Below are 19969 nucleotides of genomic sequence, written 5' to 3' on the forward strand. Positions count from 1 at the left end.
GAATATCCAGAATGGAAGCCATGGCTTCCTGAGGCTGTGAGGTGGCTGCGCTGACACAGCCTAAAGGGTTTGGCTCCCAGTAGTTTGGCTCTCAGTTAATGGGGATAAACTCCATGGTGAGAAGCTGACAGCAAAGGGTAAGACAGCTCCATTATGACCCCTCTGGAGCACTTCTCTCCAGACTTCCTCAGATGCAGGAGCTCTTTAGCCAAATGCACCACGACTCTAGATTTATCAATGAGCATCTGGGATGCTTCCTAAGTGATGTGATGTACTCAGATTCATCAAGTGTATTCAAATTCATCAAGTGGCCCCAAGCCATTAAGGACTCTGATAAATAATTCTATCATAAAGGCCCCAGAGCTGAAGTAAAAGGCAGAAAGCCACAGGGTCAAGTGTTTTCACAGGAACTGGATTTAGTAAACAGAAGCTGCAAAAGGATGTTTCTATTAAACACCTGCAATTATTGTAAGGCCACAGTCTTTTCTGGAATGGATGTGTCAAAAGAGCTAATAATTTCTTGTGTCCCTGGAAGTTTTAGGATGAATTTAAATAGGAGGAAAACAGGAAGAGCAGTATTTTCCCAAACATAAGACAATCATTTTTTAAACTATAAGTGATACCTCAGACATATGGAATTGGTATTTTCTTTTTTTCCTTTGTGTCTGTTCCCAGACTAGAAATAAGCAACCAAAGTAAGTGCCTGGCAGGCTCTCAAGGAAGCACAGCTTTACCTTGCACCAGTGTTAGAAGCCCTCAGAACAGTGACGGAGGCAACGAGATGAAGACAAGACATTCCTCTCCCAGCAATGTGAGAGACACCTGATGACTGCTGGGAGGAATCAGTATTTTACACCCGAAATCAACATAACTAAACCTTAAGTACTGTCCTCTGTATTCTCCTTGGGAAAATGAAACAAATTGATAATGTAATTGCATTGATTTTATTCTCATTAAATGGTATTTTAGCTATAAATGTTTTCCCCTTTGATTTAAAAAAAACTCATAGAAAATTTCTATGTTGCTTAAAATGTAAAGGGATTTTACTGTAAGTATTTCAAAAATAGTCAGTTATCTTACTTGTTTGTTAAACATATTCAAGGTCACTTTCTCCATCATCTGAAACAACATAGACGAAAGGGAGCTCAGTAAAAAACAGGGAAGCAGCACCAAGACTGGCACTCAAAGCTGTAACAGGACTGGATGCATTTTCATTTTCTTCAAACAGTGGAACTGCAGTTTATTCAGTTTATTTAGGTCAGCCCTAAGGTGAAACTATATTATACTCAAAATTATCCTTTAAAATCCCATGAACTCATCCATAATGTCACAGGTTATGTATGTACAATTTTCCAGAATTGAGAATCACTCAGTTAAATTAAAAGAGGGAACAAAAGAAAAACCTATATTTAGATGGCTGGACATTCAAACCATTCTGCCTTAAAGGAGACTCTCAGTAAAGGAGAGGTGGAGAATTCTATGGGGTTCTGTTTCCCTGCAGGGTTTACTCTATTCTGTCTTCATGCTACAAGCATCAGCAGCCTGGCTAAACAGAAATGTATTTCTGTTGGTGGTGGCTGTGAGAAATAACTGTTTGGTGGTTGACCAAACAGGGAAGCTGCACCTTCTCTGAGAATATGTTCTAATGTCTCCTTTGCTCCTCTCCCTTATAATGAATTACAGGTAGACAGAGCTATAGAACTGTAACAAAGGTGAAGATACACATAGGCCATAGAGGCAGGAACAGTTTACAGAAGAGTAGGCAACGGTAGCCAGCCTGAATTTTGAGTTGAGTAACAGCAGAACTTCATCTTTGCCGTGACCACCCCGGTCCAAGCTCTCATCAAGTCATGCCGGGAGCTGTCCCAAGTCTCTTTCCTGGGATTCTATGGTCTATTTTACCCAGGCAGCTGAGCGATTCCTTTAAACTAAATCTGATCACACCAGCCCCTTTTGTGCAACTCATTTCTGGCTTCTCCCACTGCGCGCGGAGTTCAAGCCCTTCTGACTTCATCTCATGCCACCCTGCCCCTTGTTCATTGTCAGTTACACGCCCACTCTGGCCACTGTGCATTCCCCTAGATCTCTGCATCCCCATCCTTCAGGTCTCAACTCCAATCCTCTCCCTCCCAGCGCCTTCCCACTCTAGAGTGTTCTCTTACAATTGTTCTGGATTATCGTTCCATCTCTTTCCTTGGTATCACTGATGCCTGCCTAGAATGACTTTTGGAGCTCATCTGTTCACTGCCTGATGTTCTACCTTTCCCACCAGACTGTAATGAAGGCAGGGATCAGGTCACGCTGGTTATATTCCAGCATTTAGCACAGAGCATAATATCCAGAGATGCTCAGGACACAATTCTGAAAAAAAGTAGTAACAATGATGGCAGCAGTATCATTTACTGACAGCTTTACAAGAACAGTCATTTTCTCACATAACTCTATGAGGTGGAAGGCACAATCCTCATTTTATAGATGCCTCAGAGAAGATTAGTAATATGCTCAGGGTTGCATGGTGACACAGGCAGAGGAGCTGGGCTTTGAGTTCAGCCAGACAGACCCCAAAATCTTATGTTCCACAACCTATAGCATTCCATTCTCCAAGGAAAAACCAAATGCTCTCAAAATCTAGTCTAAAATAGACCCTAATTTTTAATACACAAATTTACCCATTTCAGTTATACAGGTAGTTCTGAGTTTAAAAAAGAAAAAAAAAGGTAGACATAGTGTAACCACCACCACAATCAAGATACAGAACATATAAATTTACCTTTTCAAAAAATTTCTTATGCTCCTCTGTAGCCGATTCCCTCCTGTCACCCCTCCAGTTCCTGGTAACCACTGATCTGACTTCTGTGCCTAGTTGTGGCTTTCCAAAATGTCATATAAATGGACTCATACAGCATGTTGTCTTTTGTCTCTGTCTTCTTTCACTTAACATAGTGCTTTTGAAACACACCCATGTCACTGCATGTATCAGTGGTTTGCTCCTTTTTATTTCTGAGCAGTATTTCGGCTGTAATTTGTTTATCCATTCACCAGCTGAGGGATGTTTAGGCTATCTCTAGTGATATTTAAGCTAATATTCATGTACAGATCTTTGTATGGACATGTGTTTATCCATACATACAGAGGAGTGGGATTATATGGTAAATTTTTTTTAAATTTATTAAAATCTGACAAACTATTCTCTTAAGTGATTGTACCATTCTGCATTTACACTAGCAATATATGAGAGTTTCAGTTATTCCACACCTTTGTCAGCACTTGGTATTGCTGTTTTCAATAAATGTTCATTATTCTAATAGGTGTATAGTGGTATCAGACTGTGTTTTTAATTTGTATTTCCCTTAATGATTACTACTAATAAAAATCTTTTGTTTATTTAACTTCTGTATTTCTTCTTTGGAGTAGTGCCTCTTTAAATCTTTTATGCACTTTTTTTTCTGTTTTTTTGTTTTTGTTTTTGTTTTTGAGACAGGGTCTTGCTCTGTCACCCAGAGTAGACTGCAGTGGCGTGATCTTAGCTGACTGCAACGTCTGCTTCCCAGGCTCCAGTGATCCTCCCATCTCATTCTCCCAAGTAGCTGGGATTACAGGCACATGCCACCGTACCTGTTTAATTTTTTAAAAAAGTTATGTAGAAATGAGGTCTCACTATATTGCCCAGGCTGGTCTCAAACTCCTGGCCTCAAGCAATCCTCCTGCTTCAGTCTCCTAAAGGGTTAGGATACAGACGTGAACCACTGTGCCCAGCCCCTTGTGTTCCCTTTTCAAGATGTTTTCTTAATGAGTTTAAGGATTCTTTCTATATTCTGTACATCAGTTCTTTATCATATCTATATTTTACAAATGTTATCTCCTACTCTGTGGCTTCTCTTTTCATTTTAAGTGTCTTCTGAAAAGCAGAAGTTTTTAATTTTGATGAAGTAGTTTATCTACTTTTCTTTCATGGTTTGTGGTTTTTGTGTTTCATCAAAGAATCCTCTGCCTAGCCCAATATCACTGGGGAGCAGCTCATGTTGCCATGCTGGAAGTGGAATTCCACAGCTGATTTTGGTATACTGACCTTGTATTCTATACTCTTGCTAAATTTACTTATTACTGCTAGTAGCTTTTCTGTAGATTCCTTTGGATTTTCCATGTAAACAATCACATTGTGAAAGGAATTTCATTTCTTTCTTTCCAATGTATGTGCCTTTTATTTCTCTCTTGCCTTACTATATACTAGTTACGAGTCCAGAACCACCTGGACCACGGTCCAATTCTGACAGAACAGCCCTCACAGTGTAGTCTGGTCCGCACATTTTCCTTAACCTCTTCCCAGTTTTACTTCATCACAATTCTTCTGTACAAATCCTTCACTCTACAGCTGGCTGGGTTGTCTATTTTTATCCTTAAACATACATTTTGCACTCCTATCTTTGCACCTTTGATCACCATGTTCATCTTGCCTGACACGGTCTTTGCTTCATTCTCTATCTATCCAAAGTGTATCTGCCTGTCAAGCTCTGCAGCCTGTCTCTCTATCTTAATGCTCATTTTGTCTCTTCATTCATTCTCCACTACTGTCCGAAGAGCCTTCTCATTGCCTTGACAGCAGATGCCATGTATTCCTCCCTTGATGTATTTACTTCTGTATTTCTCCCACCTGGGGGCAGGTGATGCCTTTTGCTATCATTCATTCATCTGTCCATCCATCCATTATTAAGCATTAGCTACCTGCCAGATATAATGGCTAGCATTCAAGCTCCACAACAGCAATAATTTTTTGTCTGTTTTGTTCACCTCTGTAATATAGTATTGAAAATGGTGCCTAAAACTGTTCATGTGGCAGGGCAGTAATACCCAGAATGTACAAGGAATTCAAACAATGCAACAGTAAAAACAAACAAAAAACCAAATAATGCCACTGAAGTGTGGGCAAATGACATGACATTTTTTGAAAGAAAACATACAGGCCAGGCATGGTGACACGTCTATAATCTCAGGCCAAGACGGAAGGATCACTTGAGGCCAGGAGTTTGAGACCAGTCTGGGCAACATAGTGAGACCCTGTGTCTTCAAAAATTTTTTTAAAAAATTAGCTGGGTGCATTGGCTTGCACCTGTAATTCCAGCAATTTAGAGGCTGAGGCAGGAGAATCACTTGAGCCCAGGAGTTCAAGACCAGCCACAAAAAGTAAAAAAAAAATTACCTAGGTACAGTGACTGGCACCTGTAATTCCAGCTACTTGGGAGGCTGAAGTGGGAGGATCAGGAGTTCAGAAGATTGAGGGTATAGTGAGTCGTAGTCCTGCCACTGCACTACTCCAGCCAGGGTAACAGAACAAGACCTGTCTCAAAAAAATAAAAAAAAAAAAAGACATACAAAATAGCCAAAAGATATATGAAAAAATGCTCAACATCACTAATCATCAGAGAAATGCAAATTAAAACCACAATGAGATATCATCTTACCCCAGTCAAAATGGCTAATGTTACTATAAAAAGACAAAAAATGAAGATGTTGATGAGGATGCAGAGAAAAGGGAACTCTTACACACCGTTGATGGGCATGTAAATTAGTATAGCCTCTATGGAAAACAATATGGGGAAGCAGACATGTACAAATGGAAAAAACTGAGGGTGTCCTGCTTTATGACAATGCACTCTCTCAGAGATTAACCCATTTCCATGAGAACGCCTATAGTCTCCTGAGAGAAGGAGCAAACTTACCATGACACAGCATCAAGCCATTCATGAAGAGTCTGATCCCATAACCCAAATACCTCCCACTAGGCTCTACCCCCAACACCAAGCATTAGGGATCAACTTTCAACACAAGCTTTGGTGAGGACATCAAACCACATCCAAAACAAAGGATTCAGCCTTCCATGTGAGTCCCTAATATGTGACATATGAACTCTAAGGTGTATTCTTTGCCAGATATAAAAGGAGTCTCAAAGCTTAACTCTCTCATTACAACAATCATTATAGCCAGGACGATTTGCCAGAAATGTTCAAACAAGTCAGTCTGTTTGCCCACATGGTCTCCCCAACCATGTGGAACTGAGTCAATTAATACTCTTTTCTTTATAAATGACCCAGTCTCAGGGAGTTCTTTATAGCAGTATGAAAATGGACTAATACAGAAAATTGGTACCAGAAGTGGGGTACTGTTATAAAGATAACTGAAAATGTGGAAGCGACTTTGGAACTGGGTAATGGACAGAGGTTAGAAAAGTTTGAAGGGGTCAGAAAAAGACAGGAAGATTTGGGAATGTTTGGAACTTCCTAGAGACTTGTTGAATGGTTTTAACCAAAATGCTGATAGTGATATGGACAATGACATCCAGGCTAAGGTGGTCTCAGATGGAGATGAGGAACTTATTGGGAGCTGGAGTAAAGGTCATTCTTGCTATGCTTTAGCAAAGAGACATTATGCCCCTGCCCTAGAGATCTGTAGAACTTTGAACTTGAGAGAGATGATTTAGGGCATCTAGCAGAAGAAATTTCTAAGCAGCAAAGCATTCAAGAGGTGACCTGGCTTTTTCTGAAGGTGTACAGTCATATACATTCACAAAAAGATGGTCTGAAGTTGGAACTTATGTTTAAAAGGGAGGCAGAATGTAAAAGTTTGGAAAATCTACAGCCTGACCATGCGGTAGAAAAGAAAAACCCATTTTCTGGGGAGAAATTCAGGCTGCCTGCAGAAATTTGCATAAGTAACAAAAAGCGGAATGTTAACTGCCAAGAGAATGGGAAAAATGTTTCCAGAGCATTCCAGAGATCTTTGCTGCAGTCTCTCCCATCACAGGCCCAGAGCCATAGGAGTGAAAAATGGTGTGCTGGGCTAAGCCCAGGCCCTGCTGCTCTGTACAGAATCGGGACATGGTGGGCACCCTGTGTCCCAGCCGTTCCAGCTCCAGGTGTGGCTAAAAAGAGCCAAGGTATAGCTCAAGCCATGCCTTCAGAAGGTGTAAGCCCCAAGCCCTGGTGGCTTCCACACAGTATTGGGCCTGCAGGTGCACAGAAGATAAGGGTTGGGCTTTGGGAGCCTCCGCCTAGATTTCAGAGTATGGAAACACCTGGATGTCTGGCAGAAGTCTGAGAAGTCTAAGCCCTCATGGAGAACCTCTGCTAGGGCAATGTGGGGTTGAAGCCTCCCCCAGCAGAGTCCCCAGGGGAGCACTGCCTACTGGAGCTATGAGAAGAGAGCTACCATCCTCCAGACCTCAGAATGGTAGATCCACTGACAGCTTGCACAGTGTGCCTGGAAAAGCCACAGGCTCTCAATGGCAGCCCATGAAACCAGCTGTGAGGGCTGTACCCTGTAGAGCCGCAGGAAGAGAACTGTCCAAGGCCTTGGGAGCCCAACCCTTACATCAGTCTGTCCTGGATGTGAGACATAGGATCAAAGGAGATTATTTTAGAGCTTTAAGATTTAACGATTGCCCTACTGGGTTTTGGACTTTCATGAGGCCTGTAGCCCATTTGTTTTGGCCAATTTCTCCCACTTGGAATGGGAGCATTTACCCAATGCCTGTACCCTCATTGTATCTTGTAAGTAACTAATTTGCTTTTGATTTTATAGGCTCATAGGTGAAAGGGACTTCTCTTGTCTCAGATGAGACTTTGAACTTGGACTTTTGAGTTAATGCTGGAATGAGTTAAGACTTTGAGGTGCTGTTGGGAAGACATGATTGTGTTCTGAAATGTGAGAAGGACATGAGATTTGGAGGATCCAGGGGCAGAACGGTATGGTTTGGCTCTGTGTCTCCACCAAGTCTCATTTCAAATTGTAATCCTCATATGTTGAGGGAAGGACTTGGTGGGAGGTGGTTGGATCATGGGTGTGGTTTCCCCATGCTGTTCTCATGACAGTGAGTTCTCACAAGATGGTTTAAAAGTTTGTGGCAGTTCTCCCTTTGCTTTTTCTCTCTCCTGTTAGCATGCAGGAAGGTACTAGCTTCTACCTCGCTTTCTACCATGATTGCAAGTTTCCTGAGGCCTCCCCAGCCATGTGGAACTGTGAGTCAATTAAACCTCTCTTCTTTATAAATGACCCAGTCTCAGGTAGTTCTTTATAGCAGTATGAAAATGAACTAATAACACTGCCTAATTGATTGACTCTCCCTTTCATGAAAGATTTCTCTGCAGCACGCAATGCTATTTGATAGCATTTTACCCACAGTAGCACTTCTTTCAAAAGGAGTCAGTCCTCTCAAACTCTGCCACTGCTTTATCTACCAACTTAATATAAAATTTTAACTCCTTTGTTTTCATTTCAACAATGTTCATAGCGTCTTCATCAGGAGTACATTAGGTCTCAAGAAACCACTTTCTTTACTCACCCATAAGAAGCGATTCGTCATGTGTTCCAGTTTTATCATGAGATTGCAGCAATCCAGTCATATCATTAGGATCTACTTCTAATTCCCAATCTCTTGCTATTTGCTTCATATCTGCCTCCATTGAAGTATTAAACTCCTCAGTGTCATACATTAGTTGGAAGCAACTTCTTTCAAATTCCTATTAATGTTGACATTTTAACCTCCTCCCTGAATCATGAATGTTCTTCATGGCATGTAGAATGGTAAATCCTTTCCAGACAGTTTTCAATTTGCTTTGCCCAGATCCATCAGAGGAATCATGATCTATGGCAGCATCCTTACAAAATGTATTTCTTAAATAACGCTAAAAAGTCGATCATACCTGGAATCCCAGCACTTTGGGAGGTTAAGGCGGGCAGATCACAAGGTAAGGAGTTTGAGACCTGCCTGACCAACATGGTGAAACCCTGTCTCTCCTAAAAATACACACAAAAAAATTAGTCAGGTATAGTGGCACATGTCTGTAATCCCAGCTACTCAGGAGGCTGAGGCAGGATAATCTGTTGAACCCAGGTGGCAGAGGTTGCAGTGAGCAGAGATCATGCCACTGAACTCCAGGCCTGGCCAACGGACGGAGGCTCTGTCTCAAAAAGAGTCAAAATGACTCTTTGATCCATGGGTTGTAGAATGGATGTTGTGTTGGCAGGCATGAAAACATTAATTTCCTTGTATATCTCCATCAGAGCTCTTGGGTGACCAAATGCATTGTCAATGAGCAGTAATATTTTGGAAGCAATGTTTCCCTCGAGCAATAGGTTTCAAAATATTCAGTAAACTATGTTGCAAACAGATGTACAGGTATCCAGGCTTTGTTCTTCCATTTGTAGAGTACAGGCAGAGTAGATTTAGTGTAATTCTTAAGAGTCTTAGGATTTTTGGAATGGTAAATGAGCATTGGCTTCAACCTAAAGAGCATCAGCCTTAACCTCTAATGAGAGTTAGCCTATCCTTTGAAGTTCTGAAGCCAGGCATTAACGATTCCCCTCTAGCTATCGAAGTCCTAGATGGCATCTTTTTCCAATAGAGGGTTGTTTGGTCTATATGGAAATTCTATTGTTTAGTGTGGCCACCTTCATCAATGATCTTAGCTAGATCTTCTGGACAACTTGTTGCGACTTGCCCATCAGCACTCGCTGCTTCACCTTGCACTTTTTGTTATGAAGATGGCTTATTTTCTTAGACCTCATGAACCAGTCTCTGCCAGCTTCAAACTTTTCTTCTGCAGTTTCCTCACCTCTCTTGGCCTTCATAAAACTGAAGCGAGTTAGGGCCTTGCTCTGGATTAGGCTTTGGTGTGAGGAAATGTGGCTGCTTAGATCTAGCCAGATCACTAAAGCATTCTCCATACTGGCCATAGGACTATTTCACTTTCTTATCATTTGTGCATTCACTGAAGTAGCACTTGTAATTTCCTTCAAGAACTTGTCCTTTACATTCACAACGTGGCTGTCTGGTGCAAGAGGGCCTAGCCTTCAGCCTATCTCAGCTTTCAACATGCCACCTTCCTTATTAGGCTTAATCATTTCTAGCTTTTGACTTAAAGTGAGAGAAATGCAATTCTTCTTTTCAATTGAACACACAAGGCTACTGTAGGGTTATTAATAAATTGGATTGATTTCAAAACTGTTGGTTCTCAGGGAATAGGGAAGCCCAAGGAGCAGAAGACAGGTGGTGAAACTGTCAGTTGGTGGAGCAGTTAGAACACACACAACTACTTACCAATTAAGTTTGCTGTCCTCTATGGGTCCAGTTCGTGATGCCTCAAAACAATTACAACAGTAACATCAAAGATTGCTGGTGACAGATCACCATGTCAGACGTAATCACCAAAAAGTTTGAAATATTGTATAAATTATGAGAGTGTGACACAGAGACACAGAGTGAGCATGTGCTGCTGGAAAAATGGCACCAACAGACTTGTTTGCTGCAGGCTTGTCACAGATCTTCAATTTATAAAAAATGTAATATCTGTGAAGCATAATAAAGCAACATGCAATAAAATGAGGTATGCCAGCATACCTGTAAATTGTAATAATTTAGATATATTACACTTTACATTTATATGCCTTTTTAAAATCCTCTAAGTAAAATAAGCAAAGCCAATTAGTATGGCATAGCCTTAGAAATAAGGAAATTCTGTGAGCATCATAATCATCATATTTCCCTCTGTACAGGGTTGCATAAAGTTATTATCCAAACTGGGCACTGTTGAAAGGGAAAGAGGACATTATCAATAATTCTATTGGGGTAAACCAGGGCTGTCCTGGGCAAACCCATTTGACCTTCAACCCATTTACAATCATACTATGTGGAACACTTTCCCTACAAGGTCTCTTTGATCCTAGTCATCACGTGATATGCAGGTAACAATGACACCTTCTCTCCTTTCTTTCACTGACTCAGTTTAGTCTCTGGATCTAGCTGAATAGCTAGAGATACACCTTTGGGCTATAATGCCTGGCCAAGGGCTTCTTTTTCATTTACTTCAAGGCCACATACTCTACATGGTTCTCACTGGGATCTATTCTTTGGCATTTTGTCTATGGCTTGCACAAAGGGATGCCTTAGAAACCTGTTGTTTGTTTTCCTCAATGGACTGCCGTAATCCCAAATGTTGAAATCTTGAAAAATCAAAATCCTTAAAGTCTAAAATCCCAAAAGATCAAAATCCTGAAAATACAATTCTGGAAAAAATAATTTAAAAATTACTTTAAAGATATTTATGTACATTTTTAAAAAGGTGTTTGAGAAACATATAAAAACAAATAGAACACTTTATAAGCCATTTTACAAAAAATAGGCAATAAAAAGATATACATTTGTGCAAGCATAAACACTTAAATATACTAATGACAGTCACATGGGCATAACAGAAGCAAACAAACCTTATTTATAAAGAAAGAGGTCAAAAAAAGGAAATGTATAAATGCCTATCACTATGGATGGCAATTGTGTGCATCAGCAGTCTAACTGTGTACCTCTGAAATGCCATGACAAACAACCTAAGTCTTTTCACACGATTGCTCAAAAACCATGATAGGTCACTGCCACCACATATGCAGTCCCCAGAGCCAAAATCTTGAGAACTTTTATCCTTCACAAATGCAGATGTATAAAAAGGACATCTCTTCATTTATTGAGGAACTTTCAGTGTTTTTACATACGTGAACAATGCTAAAACAAGTAACGCCAAATTTGTGATAATGCACTTTTGTGGATTCAGATTTGCAAAAAACACATAAAATGAATTAGGACTCTAAAAGGCTTTACACAATCTATACCTCCAGAATTGGAAATGATGTGAAGATGAAATACATAGCATAGTGAATTGCAAAAACAATGCTGACAATTTAAAATCGTGAAAAAAACTGACAAGAGAGAAAGAAAAAAAAAACTAAAAAGAAAATTAGACCTATGAAAAAGTATATTATAGAGACATATTATGAGTAATTGAACACAGACAGTCCATTAGAGCAGGCCGACTTTCACAATCATTACCTATAGTTTGAATTCTTGCATCACGAAGACTGCTTTTTTTAAGAGATAGCTCTCCTTGGAGAATACATTCACATTCATTTTCTATGTGGTTCTGATCTTTTTGAATCAAACCTTCTACGATTTGATATACACTGACATGAGCATTCCTTATTAAATTTTCCTGGCTGGCGCAGTAGCTCATGCCTATAATCCCAGCACTTTGGGAGGCCGAGGCAGGCGGATCACTTGAGGTCAGGAGTTCAAGACTAGCCTAGCCAACATGGTGAAACTCCATCTCTATAAAAATACAAAAAAAAATTGGCCAGGTGGGGTGGCATGTGCCTGTAGTCCCAGCTACTTGGGAGGCTGAGGCAGGAGAATCACCTGAACCCGGGAGGCTGACCCCGGGAGGCAGCAGTTGCAGTGAGCCGAGATCATGCCATTGCACTCCAGTCTGGGCAACAGAGTGAGAGTCTGTCTCTAAATAAATAAATTTTCCCATCTTATGTGCCATGCTTCTATGTTATTTTGGATAAAAGGAAATCCATTCCACAAGTACCCACATACAGAACATAGATTTGGTGGAAACAATACTGGTGATCGAAGAGCAGCACCATTTCATGTCATCTTATCCTATCATGTACACAATTATTTTCAAAACAGGCAGTAACTTTGCTGGCTTCTGCAGGTTTAATTTATTAAAAGCTCCTGGAATGTCATAAGTTGGCAGGAATGCCAATGCAGGCAAATAATGTATTTTTAAAGTGAGGTTTTCAGTTTTCATTGTTGCCAAATTGTGTAGCCAACCCACTCATCTGAATTTTCTGCCAAATGCATTGGGCTGAATGGAAAAAACAAACTTTATTGGTAACATCTTAAAATTCACTTCAGATGCCTTGATCGCACCTAACTCTGTATCTGTCATTATGGTTTGAGGATTCAATTACAGTCCATTTTCTTTTGCAAAATCCTCCAAATCTTCAAATAAGTGTTTATAAACGGCTTCACATTTCCAGTCATTAATACATAAAGGAGGGAAGAAATTCTAGAATTTGTGGGTCTAACAGGTGCATAAATTCTATATAGTTGATAAAAAACAGTGGGGACAGTTTTGAAAGTGCCATCCATTAACCAATGTGAAGCATGTACTGATTTTTCTATGGTAGACTTAGTGGTAAATATAAGAAGTCTGTCTTCTTTGACAGTCAAATCACTAATCAAGAATAGGTCATCATTTAATGTTTTTTTGTGATACTAGCAGAACCTCAATACCAGCAAGTTTCTTTGGTTCAGAAGGTCCTTGGGCTTGCTGAATTCCTTCTTTCTCTGATGAAGGGCATTTTTTGAAGGCAAACATGGCGTTATGTGCGAAGGGGCAGAAGTTGTATATGACAGAATAATTTGGCAGGGAAGGTTTCTGTACTTTTTGCCTGTATTTTCATTTCTATGATCTTCTAAGCACTCACTACACTTGCTTTCTGAAAGTGGTTATGGTCTACAAATTTTATAAGTATATGCTATCCATTTGGAAGTCTGGTTTTTGCCAGCTGTTGCAATTAAGCAATTTTCTGCTTTCAAAGCACCAATAATAATAAGCTTTACAATTTTTATCTTTCACCATTAAGTAGCTTCATATACTTATCAGAGTCTTTTTGAGAGGCAACAATATCACAGATCTCTTCCACTTTGTTGTAAGAAACACAGTAATAAGGAATAACATTTGGCCTCCCCAGTGCCAAATCTGTATTAGTCAGAGTATACAGAACCAATAGGATGTGTATATAGATTTGTATTAGTCAGGTATACAGAACCAATAGGATGTGTATATAGATATATGAGACGGGATTTATTAAGGGGATTGGCTCAAGTAATTATGGTGGCTGAGAAGTCTCACAATAGGCCATCTGCAAACTGGAGACCCTAGGATGCCAATGGCCCTAGGAGCTTTTCAGCTCAGGCTGAAAACCTCAGGACTCAGGGGGCTCCTGGTGTACGTCCTGGAGTCCAAAGGCCAGCGAGCCTGGTGTTCTGATGTCTAAGGAAGCAGAAGACAAGTGAAACAGATACCAATTCACTTTCTTTATCTGTTCTCTTCCAGCCTCAAGCCAACTGGATGTGACCCACCAACACTGAGGCAAATCTTCCCTATCTACTCCACTCAGATTCACACACTATTCTCCTCTGGAAATAACCTCACAGACACATTCAAAATAATGCTTTTCCTGATTTCTAGGTATTCTTTAATCTAGTCAAGTTGACACCTATACCCCTGTCAACCTGGCATCCATATGCATCTCTTTAACCATACTTACTTTCAAATAAAGATAAGGAGACTGTTGCCAATTACAACAACTAAGGCCCCAATATTCCCTCCTGAGTACTGATAATCTGTGCTTCCACCACACTGGACAAAGTAAGATGGGCTGTCAGTAAAATGATGAGCCTTTATCTGATTATGCTTAAAGACTACTTACTGGGCCTATTCCTACACTTCCCTGACTCTAAAGAAGGGTATAATTTCACTGAGGAAAAAAGACTGAACAGAAATTCCAAAGCATTACCAGTGGTGAGAGCAGCTTTTAGCTTTTGCGGTAGGTGACAGACTTTGCGTTTTCCCCTCTAAAACAGGTCTATTCAAATAAAAGTACTTCTGACAGTTTCTAAACCTCAAACTCAGCACAGACCTTTGTTTATATTTCAGAAAAAGGAAATAAAATATCAGTAGATGTATTTTGTTCTTATATCTTTTCATCTGGTTCTACTGCCCTTTTTAATATGATATTTTAAATTCATTGAGAAGTAAATGTCTAAAGACAGCTAATATTAAAATCATTTTGTATAGATTAATCAGACTGCATATATATTTGCTTCCTGTATTTTTTTATTTAAATATGTGTGATCATTTGATTCACAAGTGTTACCACAATAAATTTTAAGCTCCATGAGGGCATTATCTGGAAACATGAAGAAAGAATCCAGTGATTTATTACAGTCAGTATAAACCATTTGGCCCTTTTTATTCTTCTAGGCTTGTAATATATATTAGGTGAAAAAAAAAGTTTTTTAAATGCTAGTTTAGAAGTCTCCAGGAAGTAAAATGTTTAATTATTAACCATTAGTGATATTAAAATATTTATATGCCTTTTAGTTCTACTTAATTGAAATTGGTAGAAAGGAGAGTAATGGAGGCAGTACTTTACTGGGCATAAAACAGCATTATCAGTTTATCTGAAAAAGTAAGATTACAGACATTTCCTTCTTCTGAGTCCCTAGGTGGATATGTCTGAAAATCATTTGTGTTAATGCAATGTTTTTATCTTCAGCCACTACAAATGAAAGAAAGTCTATGTCTCATAGTGGAATTAAAAAAAAAATCTATCACATAAGTTACGACCATAAAAGAAATCCTGCCATTCTTACAACCATCTTAAGTGCTTTGTAACACGTTTTGGTTAGAGGGGGAAAGTACTGCATTTCCATACCAATTTGTTTCTTTGTGGGTATTTTATTTTCACTTCACAGCCGAAAGCAAAATAGCAGGAAATGATTCAGATGAACAAGCAAATGAATGTTTTATAACATGGAAGAGACTTGCATTCGCGATTTTACCTGATCTGTCCACGAACCAGAGGTCTGTTCTTTGTCCTATTCATGTTTGAGTCAAATGGTACCTCAAAAAACTGTGAAAAGAAATTAAAAAGACAGAAAACATTAACTATAAAACAGTTCTTTTCTTCTGCATTAGTACTGAAAATTTTTTCTATATTAAACTTCATTTTAATTTTGATAGTATAAATCAATACCCTTGCACTTTTTGAAGAAAAATTCCAAAAAAAAAAAAAAAAAAAACAATTTACACTAAGTGTCAGGAATTATCTTCTTTTATCCACTTTGAAATGTCCCTTGGTATACTCAGAGGATTATCTCTAGGACCCCCTATGTGTGGATAACCCAATCCGCACATACTCAACTCCCGCAGTAGGCTCTCCAGAACCCACCTATGAGAAAAGTTGACCCCTCTTTATATTCAAGTTTCACATCCTGCAGTCTGTGTTTGGTTGAAACAAATCCTTGTATAAGTGGACCCATGCAGTTCAAATCTGTGTCATTCAAGGGTCAACCGTACAGTTTTAGGTTTAAAGCATCAGTGTTGTAAATGATTTCAGAATCTTTCACACAATCCAAAGCTTGTGAATCAACCAAGAATCAACTGACTCTGGGGAGTGGGCTACTGAAGTCAAGAACCAGCGCTGATGTAATTAAGATCTCAGATGAATTTGAGGTTATACCGCAATGAAGGTAACCATCCTATTCTGCCCACGGTAGTTCTAATTGACACCTTGGCATCATTAACAGCAACCTCTCTCATTCTGAAAGCATCCCAGCTTGGATAATCGATTGGTATGGTCACCCTAACAATGAAGTCTGGTTTAAATTGTTTACCTATTAAAAGACTAGGCCCAAGGGATTACCAAAACTCATTTTCCAAAGCCTTGACAAACTGTACAGTATGTTCTTAAATTCGCTATTCATGTCTCTTGTCTCCTTTTTTGATAAAACACAGTACTCAAAAAAATGTGCTGATCAGGTTATTATTTAAGAATATCTTTGACTAAATGGGCTAGAACCAAATCAATAGATGAAACACAAATTCAGTGGAAGGCTGAAGTCAGTATTTCCCCAGCTATGTTCCCTTACAGTCCATGGCGTTGCTGCCAGGAAGAACGACTCTATGGTCAAATCTTATTAATACGATAAAACCTCTGAGAAATCCCAAAGTGAAGAAACCCAATTAACTTACTTAGGCAGTGTTTCCCGAAGTTATTTGACCAAGAAACCTTTTTTCAAGAGAAACATAAATAACAGATTTCAGAAGTTCCTGGTCTGACTAGATTTGAGCGATAGGGATCATTTCTTACTCATTTCTATATGAATGATAGCTCTTCTACTTCCCTTACAGATGGCTCTGCTTTTGTCAGGCCAAGCACTAGATACTGGGGCAACAGCCTCACAGATTGCTTACCTCAAAGAAATGCATAAGATCTAACCCCGATATCAGCCTGATATGATTTGGCTCTGTGTCCCCACTCAAATCTCATCTTGAATTGTACTCCCATAATTTCCACGTGTTGTGGGAGGGACCCATTGGGAGATAATTGAATCATGGTAGCGGTTTCCCCTATACTATTCTCGTGGTAGTGAATAGCCTCATGAGATCTGATGGTTTTATAAGGGGAAAACTGTTTCCTTGGTTCTCATTCTCTCTCTTACCTGCTGCAATGTAAGATGTGCCTTTTGCTTTCTGCCATGATTGTGAGGCCTCCCCAGCCATATGGAACTGTAGGTCCAATTAAACCTCTTTCTTTTGTAAATCTTTCTTTTTGCTTAATCTCGAGTATGTCTTTATCAGCAGCAGGAACACAGATGAATACACAGCCGTTATATCCTGCATAGTGGTTCTGACATTCTGATCAAACTTTGACTGATATAAACTTCTCTTACTTTGAACAGAGCCATTGCTTAGAATTATTTAGTTTTTCAATATATTCATCTTATCTAACAATCTAAATGGCTGATTTCCTGAGAAATGTGAATTCATAAGTCTTAATGTTAAGGGTAAACGGTATAGTACCATGCACGCAGGCACTCAATAATTTATTTAATAAACCATCAGTGCAAATAAACATATATATCTGCAGGCTGCTCTGTGTTATTTTAAAATGATGCATAATTTATATAAGTGCTGAAAAATTATTTGCCTGTTAGAATCTATATTCTTTATTGAATTAGTTGAAGTTATATGTAATTAAAAGATTCTGCCTGAAACATTCACATTCCTTCCCTTCCCTAATATTCAAATACATTCTGTAGGTATTTGAAATTATTTTTTCTCATGACTTGATATATGTACTATTAATTGAATTTCAGGGGATAAAAGAGGATTCCAGTTACAAATCAAGTGATTTAAATGCTTGTAAGGTGTTACCTAATTTAACAAACTTGTGGTTAAGTAACTGTTTTGGCAGTTCTCAAGTGTATATATGTGTGTGTGTGTGTGTGTGAAAGAGAGTGTGTGTGTGTGTGTGTGTGTGTGTGAGAAAGAGTGTGTGTGTGTGTGTGTGTGTGTGTGTGTGTGTGTGTAGTTCAGGAATTCTAACGTATCATTTCATCTGGGTGAAAAAAGATACTATCTTTTCTATGTTTCTGGCACGTCATCCATGGAAGGATAGAAACACAGCAATTGAACTCCAGGATGCCATAACTTGGCAGCAGCATCTGACTCCCATGAATGCTTAAATTCTGCAGGACAAGCAACATCTGGGCAGAAATACCATGCTAACCAAGACTCATGCTTCATTTTAGTGAGGGCTTGACAATTCTTCCTAGCACCAAAGGATCTGAGCTCATGATGCTACTTGATTCTGTTCTTCATGCATTTTCTATAATGCTTTCAGTTAGGCTTGCTGCTTTGGTTTAGATATTTAAACCACATTTCCCAAACATAAAGCATTGTGTATTTCGATGGGCAATTTAAACACTTCAACAACTATTTCAGAACCTATATACAGCTGGATTTAGTCTATTCATTTTTTTCCCTGTGCTTTATAATAATTAGTTTTTCATAATGTTATCATTTTCAGTTGGCTCCAACTATTTCTGAAGCAGTGAAGTAAAAACTCTGGCAACTTGTGCTGAAAACAAAATGCAGTAATAGCAATGCTTAGAATATACTGTTTTGCCCTTTTTTTCACATACCCTCACTACTTCAGAGAACACTGAAAGTAATATGCTGTAGTAAACAGAATTTGGACAGTTGCCCAGGTCAAACTAATTCTGTCAGGGACCAATCTTGTACTGCACCTGCCTTCTTCTAGTTGAAGGCTCTGTTCATGGTCTCAAATGCTAGAGAATCCAGTACCTTACCCTACTCCTGGACACAGTGATTACTGAGTGTGTTATCTGATGAAATGTCTTTCACTAGAACTTTACAAACCAAAGCCCCAGAAAACATGCCCTCCTTTCTCTTAGTTGCCTGTGGCCACAGAATGGGATACAAGGGAAACGAGGGACTGAACATTGATTCCAATGGTCAGGTTATCTCCAAGGCCTCTGCCCTTTCCAGTTAAAGTCAAACCTATAAGGATTTGACTTCTTTAACCTCCAACATCATAATACACAAAGACTGTAAACATTTCAAACGTTAGTATTGCACAGAAAGGAACAGCACCTTTTCTTCAGAAAACAACTTATTTTCTGTCTAGGTTAAATTTTCAAAAGAGGTTTCTTCTCAGTCTCTTTTCTTCCTAAAAATCCACCAATCTTTTAGAACTCCTTTCATTGCACATTTTTTTTTTCTTTTTGAGACGGTTTTACTCTGTCTCCCAGATAAAGCGCAGTGGCACAATCACAGCTCACTGCAGCCTCTGCCTCCTGGACTCAAGGGAGCCTCCTATCTCAGCCTCCCAAGTAGCTGGGAAGGGATTTCGCATATTGTCCAGGCTGGTCTCAAACTCCTGGCCTCAAGTGATCTACCCGCCTCCACCTCCCAGAGTGCTGGGATTACAGCCATGAATCACTGCACCCAACTGTAAACTTTTCCTTTTCTTCTTCAGGTTCACTTCTTCATCATCTCCCTTCCTAATCAGGCATATACTCCTTCACATTTCTTGCCTTCTGGCAATCCTGTGATCTGTTATCACAGGACTCAGGCTCTTGGAGTTACAAGTGACAGAAACACAACTCAAACTAGCTCAAAAGAAAATGGAGTTTTATTATTCTTAGAACATGGTTGTACCTGCTTTCAGGAAGGACAAGATTCAGAATTACAAATGATGCCATCGTGACACCGGTTCCTTCCATCTCTTAAATTGGCTTGGTTTTTGCCTGCATGAAGGCTTTTTCCATGAAGCAGGCTAAATGACAACGGCAGCCCCTGCCTTCCAGACTCCCAGCAACCCTAAAAACCAGTTTATTTCCACATAGCTCCAAGAGAGAAGTCTAGAAGCATCATGGCCATGAATCATCATGGCCAAGAAATGAGGTGGCTATCCTGTGAGCAGGGGAGGGTGTTGGTAGAGAGACACAAAGACATAGTATCACCACTAAAATCACATGTAT

The 19969-nt window shown here is 39.4% G+C and overlaps 1 protein-coding gene across 1 annotated transcript in view; it reads right to left on the reverse strand.

Moving 5' to 3' along the window:
* The window catches only part of LOC116553094 (protoheme IX farnesyltransferase, mitochondrial), a 127916-nt gene that overhangs the window by 30632 nt on the left and 77315 nt on the right, over positions 1-19969 (reverse strand). Inside the window, exon 5 of the mRNA XM_032280226.1 lies at positions 15461-15531. Coding sequence (XP_032136117.1) covers positions 15461-15531 — 71 coding nt within the window. The remainder of the gene's footprint in view (positions 1-15460; positions 15532-19969) is intronic.

Source organism: Sapajus apella, unplaced genomic scaffold (genome assembly GCF_009761245.1).
Source record: "Sapajus apella isolate SASKATOON/1434 unplaced genomic scaffold, GSC_monkey_1.0 scaffold12, whole genome shotgun sequence".
Taxonomy (NCBI): Eukaryota; Metazoa; Chordata; class Mammalia; order Primates; family Cebidae; genus Sapajus; species Sapajus apella.